Source organism: Ambystoma mexicanum, chromosome 1q, assembly GCF_040938575.1.
Source record: "Ambystoma mexicanum isolate Mex_15411 chromosome 1q, UKY_AmexF1_1, whole genome shotgun sequence".
In the NCBI taxonomy this organism is placed as follows: domain Eukaryota; kingdom Metazoa; phylum Chordata; class Amphibia; order Caudata; family Ambystomatidae; genus Ambystoma; species Ambystoma mexicanum.
This window is the reverse complement of record NC_090922.1, coordinates 1,014,526,333-1,014,546,232: the sequence shown is the minus strand read 5'-3', so window position 1 is coordinate 1,014,546,232 and position 19,900 is coordinate 1,014,526,333. Positions and strand designations below refer to the sequence as shown.

Here is a 19,900-nt window from a genome sequence, read left to right as displayed (position 1 = left end):
GGTAAGATACCGGTCTGATATGGCAGGTATGAACAATAACCAGAGACAAAATCAAGATCAAAGAAATGATGGTCCCTACCAGTCATTTGGGGACACAGAGCAGATTTGATCCCAGCACCATGATATATGGTAATCAGGATAGGCCCCGATATGTGGATCGATTTACTGATAATGGAAATCAACATAGGGGCCAGTACCCACAATCTGAGAGACAGGACATGAGGCAAAACGTGAACTACAGTCCACGCCAGTACAATGATTCCCCACCAGGGGACTATAATCAAAGGATGGGTGCAACCCGCTCCCCTCCACAAATGAATCAAGAGTTCAGAAACCATCCCAACCGGTATCAATCACCTGAGAGGTATCAGAATAGATCCAATCAGGGGGAAAACAACCAATATCGACCTAGGCCACAGAAAGAGGATCCTAGAGAGATGGAAAGGTTCCAGTGCCTTGAGGCCCAAGTGAAAATGTTAGCTGAGCAAATAGGAAAGCTCTATACAGCGCAAAAACAACCTTCCAAAGAGGGGGCTGATGGCCATAGCAATGACCGGGGGGCTTCCGAAAAGTGACTAAGTACTCATGATAATCGCAGTGCCAAAATGACAGATTGCTCTGATATAATTTTGCATAACAACTCTGAGATGCCTAATGGATTAAAAATGAAAGTACCAGTAAATGAAATTGTGACAGAAAGTGCAAATATTTCTAAAAAAGAGGTACGGTTTAGCTTAGAGCTAAATAAAACAGTAAAGATTTGCACAAATGAAAAAGAAACATTAGGAATTCCAAAAGAACAAAGGAACAAATTTAAGAAAAATGACTCATGCATGGGGAATACCAGTGAACAGGGAGTAAGTGGGGATGCCATAGCTCCTTCCCTGGGCAAGCAAAACAATGACCAAACACAGACAGAAAAAGGAAATACTCACAAGGAGGGTACAAGTCAATCACCTGAAGAATTCTTTGAGCCACATATTTTTGAAGAGACTGAAAGGGCTGGTATTACACTAAATGATCACAAATGCACAGAATTAAAAAATGACAAATTGCTGAATGATGTTGTTACACATGTTCAGTTGGAAGGTTGTAATGTGGTCTCTGATGTTACCCAGATGGATGGGCGAACAGTGGCCACACTCCAAAAAACCTCTGAACATGGAGAAATGAATAAAATATCTCGCACAGAAATGGGTAAAAAGGAGGGAAAAATGTCTTTTCATTTACCAATGTGCTTAGCCAAAAGTGAAAAAGACCTGAGAAAGGTGAGCCCTGAAATCAGTAAGAATTCACATTTCTTATGTGTATTGGAGGAAGTTGAGGACAGATATTATGCACCCATCACTGTAGAAGAAAAATGCCACACCTTCGCTATGATTGACACTGGCGCACAGGCCACAATTGTGTCCAAGGAGCTGGTAAAGAGTATCAATGAAGGGAGGCCTCCACAGAGTCAGATCACAGTGAAGGCAAATCAAGGCCCAGTGCATAACTTTAATGGGGAGGAGGTGCCCATCATAGGTGTAACTGAGGTTGACATAAAAATAGGAAAGCACAGAATGAAACAAGAGGTATTGATCACATCTATTTGTGAAATTCCATTTCTGATGGGGACAGATTGCCTGAAAAGATTGTCTCCTCTCATAGATGGGGTGAATGGAGTGCTGTGGTCCTTAACCAAAAAACCATTGAGGCCTAAGAAACTAAAATCACAAAACAGCAATATAAAAGAATGTCACACCGTTGCCAAAACAAATGATGCTGTGGAGGTATATCTCCAGAATAGCTGCATACCTAGTGTCACTGTTATATTAATGTGTCAAGACAAAGATCAGAGCGACAATGAAAAACTACCTGTACAAATATACTTGGACCCAAGGAAAGATTGGCAGACTGCCATAGATGAGCACACATTACGTTTCTATTTAAAAGAGAAAACATGCAAACAGAATATTGTTCCTAAAACAGATTCAGAAAAACACATTACCACTCTGGCAGAAATACACATGGAAGATGAGCAACCATGGGTTCATGTTGGTATAAATGATTATCTTAAAACAATAAAAGCCACTTTAGCACTTGAACATGAAAGGAGTTTCATTAATGAGAAATTGTTGCAAAAAATTATGGAGAGGGAAGAAATCCCGAAATTTAGGATTAAAAACCAATATGTTTCTGGGTTGGACAGTCCAGACTTTGAAAACCGAATTGCAGGCAGATGCATGCTTAAAATTAGCATTGGTCAGAAAACAATTTACCATAATATATGGATAGTGAGTGGAGCACAAAATGAATTTTACATGGGCAATGACATCATGCACAGAATGTGTATGGTGTTAGATTTCCTTAATCAAAAAATATGGTCACGCCTAGGTGGTCCGGCACCTGAATTTGAAGACAAAAGAAGGGCTTATCATTGTGCACAACTGGTTCCTTATGCAGTCGAATTACAAATGAGGAAAAATACTATTATTCCTGCATTTACAAAACAGTTTGCAATAACACTGAAATGCAAAAATGGGCAGCAGATGAAAGGCTCTGATGCATTTGTATGCCTGAATGAATCCATAAAACAGCAAGGCCTGGATTATGAATACATTCCATTGGTAGACATTGGTGAGGGATCTGTAAAAATCATGGTAAATAATAAAGGTTGTCAGGATATTCATTTAGAGGAAAACTCCCCATTAGGAATGGCCATACAAAAATCACATTATACGGCAGATTTAAATAACATGGTGATTGGGAATATTCCTGAAAAATATGTAGATGCCAAGGGCGAGTTGCCAGAACACCTGGACTCTCAGCCCAAAGGAATATTTAAAATTCATTCTGTGTATCCTTATGATTCAAATGAGACAGTGTGCTGCCATCAAGAGGATTGCATAATATTTAATTTAAATGAAAATGAAACAGGAAATCAGCCCCTTGAAGTGGAAGCTGATATGCCAAAATATTTAAAAGTGGCAGCTCTACAAAAAGATACAGCCACACAGTTAGAGGAAAGCGCTGAGATTCCTTTACCAGAAGAGTTTCCAGAATTTTCCAGAATGGTAGAAGAGCAGATCTCCTTAGCGACTGCATGTGACAGCGATGAGGATCGAAACAACCTGAGGGAAATATTTATGGAGTTTAAGGATGTATTTGCAAAAGATGCTTATGATTGTGGTTTAACTGATTTACATGTGGCCACACTACCAGAAGGTTGTAGCAGAAATCCAGTGTTTGTACGCCAGTATAGACTACCGCTGGCATGTTTAGAATCATTGGCAGAGATTATTAAAAATTTGGAATCACGGGGAATAATCAGGCCCATTCATAGCACATCCAATACGCCTATTTTAGGTGTGTTAAAGCCAAATGGTCAATGGCGGCTGTGTGCAGACTTAAGAGAGTTAAATAAAAGAGTACCAGTATCTAGATGGCCACTACCATTCATTGATCAGGGCCTAGCTCAGATACATGGTTCAAATGTATTTACCACGTTAGATCTCACATCTGGATATTGGTGTGTGCCATTGGCAGAGGAGATACAACACTTATTTTCCTTTACATTTGACAGGACTCAATATGCCTGGCTTAGAGCTCCGTTCGGGTACATCAATAGTGGGAGTGAATTTGGCATATTTTTGAGAAAGGCCATGCCGGATGCAGCGGAAAGAGGAACAATAGTTTATGTGGATGATGTCCTGATAAAAAATGAAAGCCTAAAAAGCCATTTTGATGAAATAAGACATGTACTTGGCCAATTGCAGAAAGCAGGCGCCAAAGTATCTTTGCAAAAAGCACAATGGTGCAAGAAAAAAGTGAACTTTCTAGGGCATGAAGTGACTGAACATGGGCTAAATCCACAAAGGAAGAAAATAGAGGCCATACAAAGATTAAAAGATCCTAAAAATGTGAAAGGAGTAAAAAGTTTATTAGGGATGACAGGCTATAACAGAAAGTTAATTGAGAATTATGCAGAAATCACTCAACCATTGACTAAACTGCTTAAACTAAATACTCCCTGGAGATGGGAAAGAGAGCAGTCTGATGCAGTGGCTAGATTGAAGGAATGTCTTGTAAAGGCACCATGTTTAGCATACCCCATACAGGACAGGGATTTCTTTATAGAAATAGGTTTTTCTGAACATTGTATGTCAGCAGTGTTATCACAAAAACACGATTTGAATCACAAAACCATTGCATATGCAAGTAAGGCATTTTCCCAAGTTGAAATGAAATTTAATGAATGTGAAAAGGCCCTATTAACCACTGTGTGGGCGCTACAACATTTCCGCCCCATTGTTCAGGGAGAAAAGGTGATTATTGAAACAAATCATCAACCTTTGCAATTTTTAGAGAGTAAAAGAATTAGATCAGGCAATCTAGCGCAATCCAGAATCACTTCATGGACGCTGGCATTACAAGGTTTTCCCATAGAAGTGAGATATGGACAAAATAAAAAGAGCCCAATTGCTCAAGGGTTAGCTGACTTACATGACTGTGCAGCTGAACAAATACCAAATGAAATGGAAGTGGAAACTAGTTTGCAGGAATTTGAACAATCACCACACAAAGCTTTTGATGAAAAAACATGTAAGGATTTGCCAACTGTATATGTGGATGGTTGTGCTTTTCACATTGAAAATGACAGTAATAAACAGTTAGTGGCAGGAATAGGAAATGTCTGGTTGAAATGTGAAGGCGTCCCCAGTATAGGGATGAGGATTGGAGATAGGAGCAGTCAGGTGGCGGAATTGGCAGCCATTTATAAAGCAATTGCTACTGCAGTTGATAAAAAGTTCAGTGAAATTGTCCTGGTGACTGATTCTGACTATGCACGGAATAGCTTTGTGGAGTATTTGCCTGGTTGGAAAGCAAGAGGCATGGTTACATACAACAAAAAGCCACTTAAACATGGAAAAATGATACAAGCCATAGACAAATTGGTGTCAGAAAATAATTTAACAATATACTGGAGAAAAATTCGTGGGCATTTAAAAACACCAGGAGAGGATAAGGAGGGAAATGATAAGGCAGACCATCTGGCTAAGATTGGGGCTGTGATGGGAGAATTGCTACATATTGATTATTTAATGGGTGAAATACAAATTGATGCAGTGACACGTTCTAAAGCACCAAAGGAGGTAGATCAACCGGTGGTGCAGTGGAGTCATGACACGCCAGACCAAGATTTGATTGAGGCACAAAAGAATGATCAAATTTTGGGAATCTATTATAATCATTTGATAGATCCTGAACAAAATCCTTTAACAGAAAATGATTGTATGGGAAAAGAAGAGTTGAGGGTGTTATTAAAGAACAAAACACGAATTAGATTACAGGATGGACTCATGATAAGAGAGTCCATAACAGGGCAAATACAGTGGGTAGTACCCCTTTCATTCAGAGGACTAATGCTACACCATGCACATGATGCCATAACTGCAGGCCATAGAGGTTCACAAAAAACATTAGAAATACTAAAAGATTATGCTTACTGGCCACATATGTCCCAAGATGTGGAATTATATACTAGAGGATGTCTAGTATGCGCCCAATTTAAACCTGCTTCACCAATGCATAGAGCACCATTGATGCAAAGAGGCCTAACTCTCCCATGGTCAGATTTGCAAATAGACTATGTAGGTCCTTTAAAAAGGTCGAGCAGGGGACACCGTTATATTTTGAGTGTGGTATGTTTGATGTCAAAGTAGATTGAATGCATTCCTGCACCAGATTGTAGTGCGCAAACAGCAGCCACATTGCTGGTGAACCATGTGTTCTCAAGGTTTGGGTTACCACAAAGAATTGAGTCAGACAGAGGAAGTCATTTCACAAGTACTCTAATGAGTAAGGTATGGCAAATACTAGGTGTAAAAAGGAAACTACATATCGCATATCAGGCGGCGTCTTCAGGTACAGTTGAAAGAAGCAATAGGTCTGTTGTGGATATTTTAAAGAAATTTGTGGCAGAAGCAGGTTCCAGCTGGGATTTACGTTTACCGTTGGTTCTGATGGCAATCAGGTCGACTCCTGCCAAAGCAACAGGTGTTAGCCCCCATGAGGTCTTGACAGGTAGGAAAATGGTGTTACCACAACACCTACTATACAGAACACATGAGCAAACTCTAGTGAGTGCATCCACAGTTCATGAATATATTGATGAACTGAGGAGGCATTTGCAACATGCATTTGCTTTTGTGCAGAGAAATCTGGAAAGAGCTGCTGACAGTGCAAAGTCATATTATGATAAAAAGACATCAGTAAAGGAATACAGTGTAGGGGATCAGGTGTACAAGTTTCATTTTGGAAAAAGTAAACAGAAAAATTCTAAATTTCTAGCGGCCTGGCAGGGGCCATTTCGAATTATAGATAAGGTCTCTCCTGTAGTGTATAAAATTTTGAAAAATGAAGGTGAAACAGCAATAGAGCAGTTTGTCCATGTAAATCAAATCAAACCATGCCATCCCAGGCATGAGATCAGGCAGCTTGAGCATGTAGAAACAGATAGAGTCCCTTGAGAAAATAAATGGGTGTAATCAGGAGGCAGTGACAAAGATGTTAAAAAAAAGTTGATTGTTATGATGGCACATAAACACTGTAATATATGTAAAAATATATAATATAAATAAATAAATAAATAAATAAATGCACATATAACGGAAGCTCGTGGTTGGTGTGCAGAGAGAAAGTGTATTAAATATTGAATGCTGTTTTATATATGCTTGTTTTCTTTTAACTTGTATTTGATTTCAGAAAAAAAAACAGAAAAAAATATAAACGAAATATTTTTACCAAGCATGTTTTATTTTTGGCAAAAGGATGAAGTTAGTATTGTGCTATGTACTTAATCTGTTTATTTTCTATTTTGATTTAGACAATTAACATTATTTGATCGGAGGTTCCGAGATCAGAGCCCACGGGAGAGACGATGGAGTCCTGGAGTCCCCTGGATGAAGACCAAAAGATGCCTGCCTCCAGGTGGAGGTGAAGACAAAATAACAGGAATGCCAAAAGAGATGACTGCTGTGGATTCAAGATTGCCAAGATGAAAGAATACTCGAATGAACCGAATAACATCGCTGGTCGGGACATACCAAAAGAGACAAAACAGAGGTTCCGGCATATGAAGTTCCACGTATTTATTATTTTAATTGTTTATTTTAATTTGTTATATTAATTATTTGTTTTAGTTAGTTGTTTTATTTCGTTGTTTTTACTTGACTTGGGAAATTTAAACTTAAAGTAATGCCACTTCCACTGAGAAGGCGAATGTGGAACATTTTATGAACTGATGGACTCAGATGAAATGTTGATTGCAAAATTTTCATTGATGCACATGAATATTCATTTTGTTGGATTGTTATATTGTAAAATAAAAAAAAAAAAACAAGTTGTTTTTAGGAATTGGCTTGGATTATAGCCAAGTTCTAAAAACAAAAGGAGGGTATATGTAAGGATATTTAGCGTGTTACAGCACAGAGTACAACACTACTACACAGGTAGCAAACAGCACAGAGTACAGCACTACTACACAGGTAGCAAACAGCACAGAGTACAGCACTACTACACAGGTAGCAAACAGCACAGAGTACAGCACTACTACACAGGTAGCAATTTTTTTCGCAGCACCACCACAAGGGTGCAGTGCATTGCTATATGGGTTACCAGATTAACAAGGAAAGACAGGCTATTCAGTCAAAAACGATTTTAACATATAAGATGCAAATCTATTTTTACAGTTAAAAGCACACGTGCTCATTTAAAAATGCACACTATTTTTCACCTGAAATGCCTATGGTGCGAGAGACACATTTGAAAATTAACAGCTAACCTATTAACCATTAACCTGACTAATAAAACCTTATTTAACATAACCCACTAATAAAATGTGTTCTCCACTGCAGAATTAGGCATACTCTGAAAACCATTTAAATGTGTGTGCAGATTTTTTTTTCTTCTCTTCTCTGCCTGATTCTCCGTGTTTTTGTGCACAGTAACTGCAGGAAGAAGGAAGTCAGATTTGCAACAATTGCAAATGTATAAGCGAAGCTATTGTTGAAGAGTAGGAGGATGAGAGATGATGGATTTCATTGGGACACGTCATACAGAGGGCTGAGAGGAAAGTTTTAGTGGGCAGTAACGGGGAAAAAGAGAGGAGACATTTTTTCTGCACTACTGGGGAGAAGACCTGGCTGTGGGGCTCCTGACTGAATGCAGATTCCTGTGTCCTGCTGCAGTCGAGATTGGGGAGAGCTGAAAGAAGGACCTTTCCACTGGCTGAGGCATTCCTATCTGCAAAAGCTGAGAATTCCAGGCAATGACCCCGGTTTGAGAAGGCAAGCGTTCCTTTTTGCTGGAGTTAATCCAAGGGAGCCACATTCACAAAGAGAACAGCCAAAGAGAACAAATAAAAAGATAAGGTAATGAGAAGTGTGGGAGCTGAGTGTGTACGGTAATATGCAGTCAGTGTAGGATTCCTGTGCATGCCTTAATCAAATGCTATTGTTGCAATTTGAGTTCTGTTCTCCGCCACGCTCTTTGCAGTGTGTCATAGACAATGCTTTTACTGTACCATTTTATTTATTTCTGTAAAGAGTGAGATCGTGTTTAAATACAACTTTTATAATACAGAAAAATATTTGAAAACAGACGGGTGATGTTTATTGTTTACCATTACAATGCTGATGATGTGGGGAGATTTTTAAACAGTGCAATGGTCATTTTAAGACAGATGTGTGCATGTCAGAATCAGTATGAATAATTGTGAGTGACTGTAGCATAGCTCGTTGGAGGTACATGAGCCAACGGGAAGAGAGACTCTCTGAACATAGCTACCTACCGTATATAAGGTAGTGGAAATTACCACAAGACTACCATATATAGCTCTCTGTCGTAAATAAGTCAGTGAGTTCGCCCATGGTGGCACACCAACACTATCACTGGAAAATGTGGTATTCCTAGAATGCAGGTCTGAGGTCTCTCTAGTGATCACACGAAAAATCTAAGCAAAGATAAGGGATTCTGGACATTGGGGCCACAAATAAAACAAGGGAATTATGCTCACCAAAGTACCACCAACCACGTATACCAAATATGCAGGTCTGGGTGCTGAAATAATGCATGTTCATTGTATTATTGTTGCACATGGCCAAATCTGAATACAAAGAGTGATTATTGCTAAGTTATTTTTCGGCGGTAATAAAATACCATCAGGCCCCAAATCTCCACAAAATACCCTACACCCTTAAAGTCCAACCAGCTGACAGCAATGCGGTAACAATCCTCCCTGGCCAATCCAGTTGTTAGAGGCATGGCTGGCCTAAGCTGGCATCACCATATAATTCTATGATGTCACCATGCCTTTTAAATAAGGATGGCGGACAGAACTGTAGGACACTCTCTTCTGAATTTTCCAGTGCCTGCATTTCCAGATATTCCACCTTCACTCCCTCAAGATTCCAGACCCCACTGCCAGAAAAGGGATAATTGGCCCAGGCCTTCCTATCCAGGCAGAACTACCCTTCAGCACTAAAACCCCATAACAAAATCCCACTAACGTCAGGGAGAAAGGGGAAAGGTGGCTTTGGGATCCTCCAGTGCCGTCTGTTTGGCCTGCTTACCCGCTCCAGCCAGCTGAGGCGTTGCTGTGCCGTGACCAGACCTTTGACCAACCGTCTTTTGCCAGGAGAGCACACTATCCGGTGACCAGAACCTTTTGAACACAGAACCCGGTTGGCTGTCCTAAATTCCAAACTCAAGTGCTGATTGTGAGTATTTCCCCCTCCCATAGTAACATATAGCATACCCCATGTTGACCCCTTTGTCTTTGCCCTATTTTCTAAGTAATCCTATCCATACCCCAATAATTTTTCTAAACTGTTCTAATTGTCTGTGCACCCGGTCCTTGTTTTTCTAGTGTTAGCGCAATTCTTTAATTCACTTCATCTTGCAACTCCTTAGCAATATTAGGAATAATTTAAATTAATTTCCACATAGATCTGAACGCGGGTGAAAGGGTTATGTTGCAAATTAACCCGGGATCGTACCGTGTCTTTCTTTAACAATTTAGTCTGAATAATCTAGTTTAACTAAAACCTGTCCTTTTTCTTTCTAAACAGATTTCCTCCCTTTAACAGCTTTATTCTTTCCAAAACTGATCCTCCTATTATCTTGCAAATCTCATCCAGTTCTTCCACTATAGCCCTTCTTTCACTTATATATTGGCCCTGTGATGTGCATCTATCCCCCAGCCCAAAAATCGCATTTGAATTCAGAGTATTTCACACGTTTTCCGGAAAAAACGTTTTTGACATTTAAAACTGCAAACTAAAAAAATGCAACTTTTCCATGTGCGATTCACTGCACTGTGTTTTCAATTTCAACCTGCTTTGTGAACTGTATGCCTTTTGTGATACCTTGCCTGATAGTTGCTAGTGGTATAACATCCCTGATACTGTGGTAAAACATATGTACATCATTATTTAATTACACATATAATTAATTATTTGTTACAATCTGAGAGTCATTTTAGGCCATTGCAAAGGGTTTTTGCATCTTATTTTGTGAGGGAAGGTCGGTTTATGATTCCGTTTGCTGCCTCATATTCCTGACTACCAGCTGCTTCCTTCTATCCACTCCGAATTAGATTAATTGTGGGTTGCGGGAACATTGCAGGGGGAAATCTTAACTCTGGTGCTATCTATCCTAATTCAAGAAGTGCTTCTCTTCAATTGTGCTTTTGACATGTGCTTGTAGAAGGTTACCCAAGTGTATTTCAGTGGTTTTCATTGTAATTATCACCCCACTGGTGATTGCTGCCCCATATAAAAATGGTGTGATTTTATTTGAAATTAAAATAAATATTGTGTTACCACCCACCGGCCTGGTTCATGGTCCATTGTGACCCGGGGTATTTGTAAAAAAGGGGGTGTGAGACGGGTCGGGTATCAGCTCAATTTGAATTTGTTGAAAGTAAAGAAAAAGCATTCTAATTGCGCCCTACATCTAAGGCTGAGGGTGTAGGTCCTGGTCTGGTGTGTGATGCCTGATTGGAATCCTTCACAAGAGCCGGGGGGTGGAGGCTCACAGAAAACACCAGGCAATATATTTAAGAAGGCCCAGAGGGATCAAGGCACTTTCCACTCACCTGCGCTACCCGGAAGCAAAGGTGGCGTGCACAGAGAGATGCCAGGGCCTAGTTGGAACCAGATAATGGGAAGCCAATCAGGGGAGGTGGCGCAGAGTCCAATCATGTCTGCGTGGGGAGATTTTTTCATGTTAGACGATCGCAAATGCTAATTATTTTGCATCGTAAAAAAAATCTATATTTTGCGGGCAGTTCTTTGACAGTGCCTATTCATGAAGTTATGTTCCACGTTCTCTTTGAATTTGCTGTCCCAGCTATGTTACTTATTGCACTCAGAGGGCGAAAGAAGTGAAGAATCTCCTAAAAAGGCAATACGAGTGTACCCATGCACCAAATCGCCGGGGACCGGAGTTATTCTATTTATGGTTTATACGACGCACCCTCGTTCGTGGTAAAGAGGGCGATTGGCCGTGGCATCTGCAGTAGAGCAGAGGGTTGCATAGTGAGTGGCGGACCTTGCTAGACAAGAGTTGCACGGTGTTCAGGCAACTGGTATAGTTGCAACATTTTATTTTTCTTTGGGAAGAGTTTATTCGGGTATATGCACGCACGTATTTGTGAGTGGCAGCAGCTTACTTTTCAAGTGTTGCGAAAAGTGATCGTAGTGTTTGTTTCATGTGGCTGTGGAAGGGACGGAAGAGCAAGAGCCAAATGAACAGGTAGATAGCGCAAAGCTGCGTAGCGCGAGTTGCTGATACAGTTGAGCAAGGAAAGGAGTAAGCACTTTTTCTAAAGTACCAATATAGGGCATTGTTGTTAAGGTGGTGGGCCTGTGGAGAAGCCCATTGTGTGCCAGAATTGAGGGTGTGGTGTGAAAGGGCGGGCCTGTTGAGAGGGCCAGAGTGAATGAAATTAGGGCAATCAAGTGAAATGGTAAGTATAAACGCTGAGTGAGTGGGAGTGTTTGAAGGGAAAGTGTAATTTTAAAAGATTAAATTAATAAAGGGAAGGGAGAAGTAAGGAGAGAAGAACATTTGAAAGGAAAGGAATAAGGCAGAGACAATGACATCCTATTGGATGGATGCTCATCTAACCACGTGTAGAAAATTACCCCATCTAGCGACAAAAATATCAAAGTATCATTTTGAATGGGTGCACAACACAGTGGGCAAGTGTTATAAAGAATGGCTCGGAGAGGGAACGTTCAATAAAGATATTATAGAAAGTATGTACACATATTTGGCAGCTACATGCAAAGGAGCAAAACTTAAGACAGGACATTCTGGGGCTTTGGAAATTGTACGAAGAGAACGAGATAGAAACTGAAAAAGGGAAGGAGGACGAGGAGCAGAGAAGTGCACCGCCACCACCCTATATGATATACCAGTTATTAAAAGCAGCTGCAGGTTATACAAATCCTAAACAAGTGTCTCAAGACATGGAAAGAAAACATCAAAAGAAAGACGAGGACAACACAAGCATTTTCGGCAAGGACGAGAAAGGGAAGAGGAAATATTTAAATGACATTAAAAAAAAAAAAGAGTGCGCAGCAACAACTTGACAGTGTGGCAGAAAAAGCTATAGAAATGGAAATAGAGGAGAGAGGGAAAGAACACGAGAAGGGAGCCAATGAACAGGGGTGGACAGCAGGATGCATCATTTTTAAAATGGATAAGTGGGGACGGTACTCGGACCATACTGGAACGGACACGGCAGACAAAGGGCACATCATATCGAACTGGGAGGACAGCGGTGACAGCGATCATGGCAATGACAACATAGAGAGACACAGTCTGACAGACAAGAGAAGCAAAAGGAAAAGAGATGAGAGAGAAGAGTAAAAAAAAAGAAGAATCACTAGGTGACTGGGGAAATCGCCTCTGAAGCAGGAAAACCAGAATAGCGGTAGCAAAATGACACAAATGCCCCTTTTAAAGAAAGCGAGGGGCGAGGTTCACTACATACCATGGCAGACAATGGACAGGCACAATTTAGTTACAGTTTATCTTCATTAATGGCGGGGCAAGCAAGTGGATTTATGTTTTTGAGAAAGAGACAGCGGGAATCCCATTGGCCATAGGAAATATAAAAAGTTTGTTGGCAGTCTTAGACGGGAAGAGAAGTGTCAAAATATGGCAACAGGCTGGATGCTTCGGGGGATAAATTTAGCTCCAATATACACGATGGAGCACCCTTTAACAATTATCGAGCACATGTTTGGAAGGCTCTGAGGGAGTTATATCCAGACGCGTCAGACATGGGGTCCATCTTGGCTGGAAAATTAAGCCTGATGAGGACCCTGTGGAATACATACGGTCTATACAGGAAATGTTGACACAGGAAAATAAACAGTCATGGGACGAGAAATACCTTTGTTTTACCACATCTTAGTGAAGGGGCTCCCCGCAGATGTGAAGGTCTCTTTAGAAACGATTGTGGGCATTCGGCTAAGGGGTGTTCTCAGATACAGGCGACAATTATACACTATTGCAAAAGGAGGTTGGAAAAGGATAAGGAAACAGTCGATAATGCTACCAAGGCAGAGAACAAATTAGTACAGAAAAAACTGGTGAAAATATACATGGAGGGAACAGAGTTTACAGGGCCAGTAGTGGTTCCACAAGTTCAGCAAGGGGGCTTTCAGTGGCCAAGGTAATGCAGCCAGGAGGTTACACACAACCAGCAGCGGGGAGCGGTACAGATGCAACAGCAACCAGCATTCATAAACGTGCAGCAGCTGGGAGTTATGTAGGCAGGCAGAGGGAATGGGTACATGGGCCAGTATCAGATGGGGGGGTGAAGCATTCAATGCACGTGGAAGGGGAATGAAATACAGGGGAATGACTCCACGTTTTCGGAGTGCAGTGCTTTGCATGTGGGAATTTTTGACATTTTGCATCAACATGCCCAATCATTGCACAGGCAGGGCAACCACAACAGACATATATGCAGCAGACTCCACAGCAGATGCAGATAAAGCTGAAGCAACAGCAAGTACAGATACAGCCCAATCAGACTCAGGGTATTACTACCCAAGGACAAGTGCAGGTACACAATGGTTAAATAACAGGAACTCAAGGTATAGTGAACATACTTCAGGCACAAGCACAGACACAAACACCCGAAGGGGTAACAATACTGTTGCAGAACACCATACCCCGATACAATGGAGTGACAAATGTGGGTGGTAAACCACTTGTGTCATCCACAAACACATTTTCCCAATAGAGTTGCTGTAAGGAACTCATGGTGGCAACAGTAAAGACAAAGACGAGTGATCAAAATTCAAGGGTGTTTATTAAACTGTATGCAGGGGTGAGAAAAAACGCCTAAACTAAACCTAAAGCTAAGATGGGAGCAAGCTACGATCATCAAATAATAATAATAATAATAATAAGGCATTCACAGTAGCGTCTTGACAAATAAAAAACGGCCTATACTAAAAAGTAATATTGGCAATCCTTACCACTAAGTTACAAAAAGAGTGTGGGATAATGTTCACCAGAAAAGAAAGAAGTGTTCACAAAATGATAAGTCAGGATAGTTTGGTGGGGTCTCCCTTCCCCACGTTTTTAGCACAGGATTAGGCGGGACTCCTAAGCCTCTTTTGGCTTGGAGCTCTTGCAGCATGGTCTGCATCAGGTAAGTTTGCAGCATGGTCTGCATCAGGTAAGTTTTAATCTATGAGCCTGGCGCCTATGGCGACTGACTCTCCATATGAGCTTGGCACCATAGACGCCAGGACTGTTATTTTATGCGCGCCCTCCTCAAGTGCCTCACTGAACTCACCGGCCATCGCAGAATCTTCACATTTCACTGCATCCTCCTGCAGGTTCCCGCCGCACTCCGGCACCTAAGGAGAAGACAAGAACAGCAAGGTGAGCCAAGGGAAAACACAGAGGAATACCCCCCATAGACTTACCTGATTTTACCACCGGGGGTACTATTCTTCTTCACGGGTTGGCGCAGCTTCCACTGCATCCTAGCCGAACCCCGGCCCATAAGGGGAAACAAAAGGACAGCAAGGTGAAACAAGGGACTAACAAGGGGAACCCTCTTCACCACAAAAGACTTAGCTGATTTTACCGCCGGAGGCATTATTCCCGAGACTTCATACTTTCTCTCAGCGCCTGAATAAGGGAGAAAGCAACAGGTTACATATGGACATTATTTTATCGAACTGTGTTGGATAATACAAATCCTTACCAGAACATTACCGGTTGCCACGAGGAACTCTTCAGTAGGGTCAAGCTGCAACCTGCAAGGAATCGGACAAGAGTGAAAGTCAGACATTTGAACTCTTACGAACTACATACTCAGAGTCAATATTGTTCTGGAACTCACCAATTCCTTCGAGCCAGTAAAGCAACTGGTTATCTACGCGCCCCTGCTCTCAATGCAGGATGGAGAGCTCACCTTTTCAAACCATCAGGTGAGACTATAAGAGGGGACATCAAAGGTGATCAGTGGGGAGATCAGGGGGTGTGGGGGGGTTAACGCTCAACTCCATGGGTGGTTAATTCCCTTTCTCCATTTGCAGAAGAATATTTCTGTGGGCCAAGCAAACGAAGCTAGGTGGGCCAGTCCAGTCCTTCATCTCGGCACTACGTGTCACATTGGTGAAGACCACAGCTGTACAGTTCAGATCGACGCCCCTGTTGGAGCCAGGTGAGCGTAACACCATCTTGTACCACAGCTCCCTGTCGTACCGGGCCAGGATTGCAAGAACATTCGCTGCCTTGACCGTCATTGCTGCCGAGTAATCACCCTTCTACCTGTGGCGTCCAACTTCTTCCCCTCACTGTCCAGGGGAACAGAAGCCAAAGATGATGGATTCGAGGACTTCTTCCTTGCAGCCACCAAGACCACCGAGTCTGGGAGGGCTGCGACTGCCGGCACTGGGGTGCAGACTCTGGTAACTGGTATTTCTTCTCCAGCCAGTCTCTTTTCACCGGGGCTGAGGCGGGATTCCTAAGCAGCGCCAGGCCCTCATCCCAGACGTCGTCCAGGAGCGGCACTGCCAGAATGGTCTTCCTCTTCCCCTCTCAGTGCTGTTAAAGAGAACCATCCTTCTTGGTCTCCTCTGGAGTCAGCTGCAAGAGCTCAGACGTGCAGGCATCCATGGCATTGAACCATTCCACTTCGTCCGGTGGACGGGGAGCTGCTGTCGGCGTCCGTGTCCGTCACCGCTGTGTCCGTCCACCTATACCTAGTGGGGGAGGGTATATGAGGCAGTTGATGAGGAGACATGGGGTGCCGTTTACTCTTCTTCGCCGTGGAGGCACTAGCACCGGTGGGAGGAAAGGCCACTCTGGCGTCGGGTCAGCTCCTTTTGCCTTCGAGAGGGCGGCCACCACGAGCTCGATTGTCGAGGACGACTTCTCCTGGCCCATGTGGGCCTTCAGGGGTAGGTCGGCCTTAGGCTCCTCTGGCTTCTCTGCAGTTTCCCAGGGTTAGCCAATTTCCTCTTCGAAGAGGAGCTGGAGCGACGGCTTAAGACGGAGGCAGACGGCGAAGATGAGCACGCCATGCTTGCCGCGGGACCCGCTTGCGCAGGGATCCCGACGGAAATTGACTCGCAGTGCTTGGCCTTGTCTTGAGCCACCATGGATGTAGCGCCCTCAAAGGACTTAGAAGCCTGCTCCTCAGACCGGCCGGTCTTGGGTGAGGCATGCGTTTGCTTACCACTGTGCTGATCCTTGATGGTTTGTTTGGTGAATCCCAGGCAAATTTCACAATCAGCTTCCTTGCGATCCGGATGGAGACAGAGGCACTGGGAGTGTTAGTCCCCCACAAACACATTACTCAATCCACAGCTGGAGCAGAACTTGAAGAGAGAACCTCTGTCATCCTTCTCCAACATGGTCCGGCGTGCAGTGTAGGCCCAATGGCCTACTGGAATGTTCGATGAATTCTCAACGATTCTTGCCCTTGAGGGGCGATGAAGACACCGACAAACGGATCCCTACTTCCCGGTCAAAGGAACAAAGGAGCCCACGGGCTCTATTTGACAAAAATGTGAACTTTTTTACCAAAAAAGCGTGAAAACGTAGAACACTCTTGGAGCAAACCAGGAGGACTCCCAACACTTGAACGTGCAGTAAAAATCTGAAGATGGCTGCCAGAGGAGGGGCTTATGGAGAGGGCAGTCAATGGCTGGGGGCAGCATGACCCAGACCACAGTGATTGGTTTATAGGAGAAAGACAGTTTGCAAGTGAAAGTGAAACCGTTTTTTCTTTTACTGAGGATTAACGGCCCGACGACGGGGAGTATTCATGAGCATGCAAATCCATGCCAGACCCCTTTCTGGAGAAAAATTAGTAAAAATACTCATGCCGTATACCACGTGCGTCTAAAGCCCAAGGCAAATGACCTCTGAAGGTCGAAACATGTGTCGGCAAAACTAATAAACACTTGTTACAATCTACAAATCAACATACTGGAAGCCTTATTAGAGAAACCACTCTAGTAGCAAGTACATAGCGCGAATGTGGATGGTCTCAAACCACTTTCTGGATAATAATAACACTGATTATATGCAGCATGCTTTGGGAGAATATGACAGTGAGTGAAAACAATGTAAGAAAGAAATAGTATTTATAGACTGGACACATTTGGATAATGTACAAGTTCTTGTCGGCAATTAAAAGAACAAAACATGTAGAATTGTTTTAGACTTACAACTGGCATTTCAACCACAGCATCTTTGATTGCTAACGAGAGGATCTCTGCTGCATTGGTTGCTCGCTCTGCTTCGTAAATTTTTGCCAACAACATGCTTGATTAGGTCTGTGATTTTTCCTGAAATCCTACAGTAATGACAAGAAAAAAAAAAGGTTTACACAGACGATTTCAACTTTGAATAAACCCAGCAGATCTTCATGACACGTGATTAGTTGAAACACATTTAGGGAGCAAATGAACGTCAGTTTTAAAAAATATGGTGATCAAAATTACATTTCTTTTGAATTACTAGATAAAATGGCCACTACAAACCTATGCACAAAAACGAAATAACAAGCAAGATGTGCAATGCAAATCTTCACACAATCACTTATAAAAGTCCAATGACTACACTTATTTAATGATTACACCAAAAAGGTAACCATATAGTAGTGTAATCAAAAAGTAACCTTATGGTTACTCTACCAAACATAGCCCATGGTTTTATAATTCACAGAAACTAGTATCCCCCGTCACCTTGGGGTAAGGTCGGAAACTGCTTCTCAAACCGGTTTTGACCAAAATACTTGCACATGCAATAATATATAGTTTGTGACCACACTCTTTTTCCTGTTTTGGAGCACATATTTGCCGTAATCCCCAAAAGTACTTTAGGTAATATATTAACATAGAATTTGCAGCAGGGTGAGCAGAAACAAGCCATGTACTTTGTTTACAGAAGTCGCCAACAAAGGTACATTTCAGCCTACATTTAAATGCTCAACCGTTTCTCAATATTTTGCAAGAACCCCAAGCAAGGGATAATGTGAAAGGGGGTGGGGGGAGGAGCATTGGATAGTCAGCGCCTAAGGCAAACAACATTCAAAGGAGTTCCTGGACAAATTGCAGATCGCTCCTTTATAAACATTGTGAGGGTAGTTACTACAGAATGAGTGCAAGTTAGCTCAAATGGCCTTGTTGCAAATGCCTCGGTTGTTAATTATCAACAGAACGCTACTGATGGTATATTTCTTCTTTTGAAGTGAACAGAAATGTTCTAGACAGGCGATGATCAATGCATATGGTGAGCTACAAGAAGCAATCCACCATGCAATGAGGGTTATGACAGGTAATTTTCCAGTTTCACACCCTTCACAGATGTCGCAACTCTGGTCCGCAGAATTAAAATGTAGGGTATCAGTCAAGATAAAATGTGAGGGCATATGTTATGCACATCTGCAAAAGTGGGACAATAGTTAGGAAACAGGCAACCTTAAACAAAAGTTCCAGGAGCTTCCCGGTGTGTCTTATTCCCATTATGCAAACAAGAAAAGATATCTTACATGAGAGAATCTTGAGCTTGCAAGACACCATTGGTTCTAATGGAATATAGGAAAGGGAGAAGGATGAAAGAAGCAAAGAAGATTTTCTAGGAATACCTGGATAAATTGCATATAAGCATTGTAGGAAGCTCCTGCACCCTGCCCATAGTATACCACTGTACAATTCATGCATCGCAGCTCATATAGCTTAACTACAAATGCCTTCAACTGATATTTGCCTAGAGAATGACACTGAAGCAGTCTGTTTTCTGGTAATACAAGGGGTTTGATAGGGTTCTATTTTGGCACCCCTACTGTTAATCCTGTTTAGAAACAGGATGGGGAGCCATTTGTTAAAATATATTTGAAGCCAACACATTACTAATTGCTAAAACAAAACTATCCTTGCTGGGCCTCTTGGAAAGTTGTATTCACTTGTGCTATTTGCATGGCCTAAAGGTTAATGCTACTAAGTCAAACGTGATGATTGTGGGAACGCAGAAACCCCTGTAAGTGATTTCAATCCGGCACCCACCTAAGTCAACGCCTGGCATGTAATGCACAACTGAAATCCTTGTTTATTTTTGTCTAAAAGTTCTTTATTCTGAACGAGATACCACTCATATCACGCCCTTCTCCTGGAACACCCCCCCCCCCAGTCACAATGAACCAGGAATCAGGCTGGTTTGCAAAGTTAAATATTTATGTATTTACAATTCAATCACACTATGTTTTAATGGGTACACAATAATCACCAATGGGGTGATGTAACACTGAATAATCTCTTTAATACAAAAGGAGTAATAGTGAGCAAAACAATTCAGCACAGAAAGA

The 19,900-nt window shown here is 42.1% G+C and overlaps 1 protein-coding gene across 4 annotated transcripts in view; it reads right to left on the bottom strand.

The window, feature by feature from the left end:
• ODF2L (outer dense fiber of sperm tails 2 like) overlaps positions 1-19,900 on the bottom strand; it is a 583,980-nt gene that overhangs the window by 501,114 nt on the left and 62,966 nt on the right. For 3 of the 4 annotated variants that reach the window (XM_069641685.1, XM_069641688.1, XM_069641686.1), the window contains exon 2: positions 17,763-17,890. In XM_069641685.1, coding sequence (XP_069497786.1) covers positions 17,763-17,858 — 96 coding nt within the window. In that variant the 5' untranslated portion in view covers positions 17,859-17,890. Of the gene's footprint in view, positions 1-17,762; positions 17,891-19,900 lie in introns of those variants that run through there. The other variant, XM_069641687.1, reaches the window with a different exon arrangement.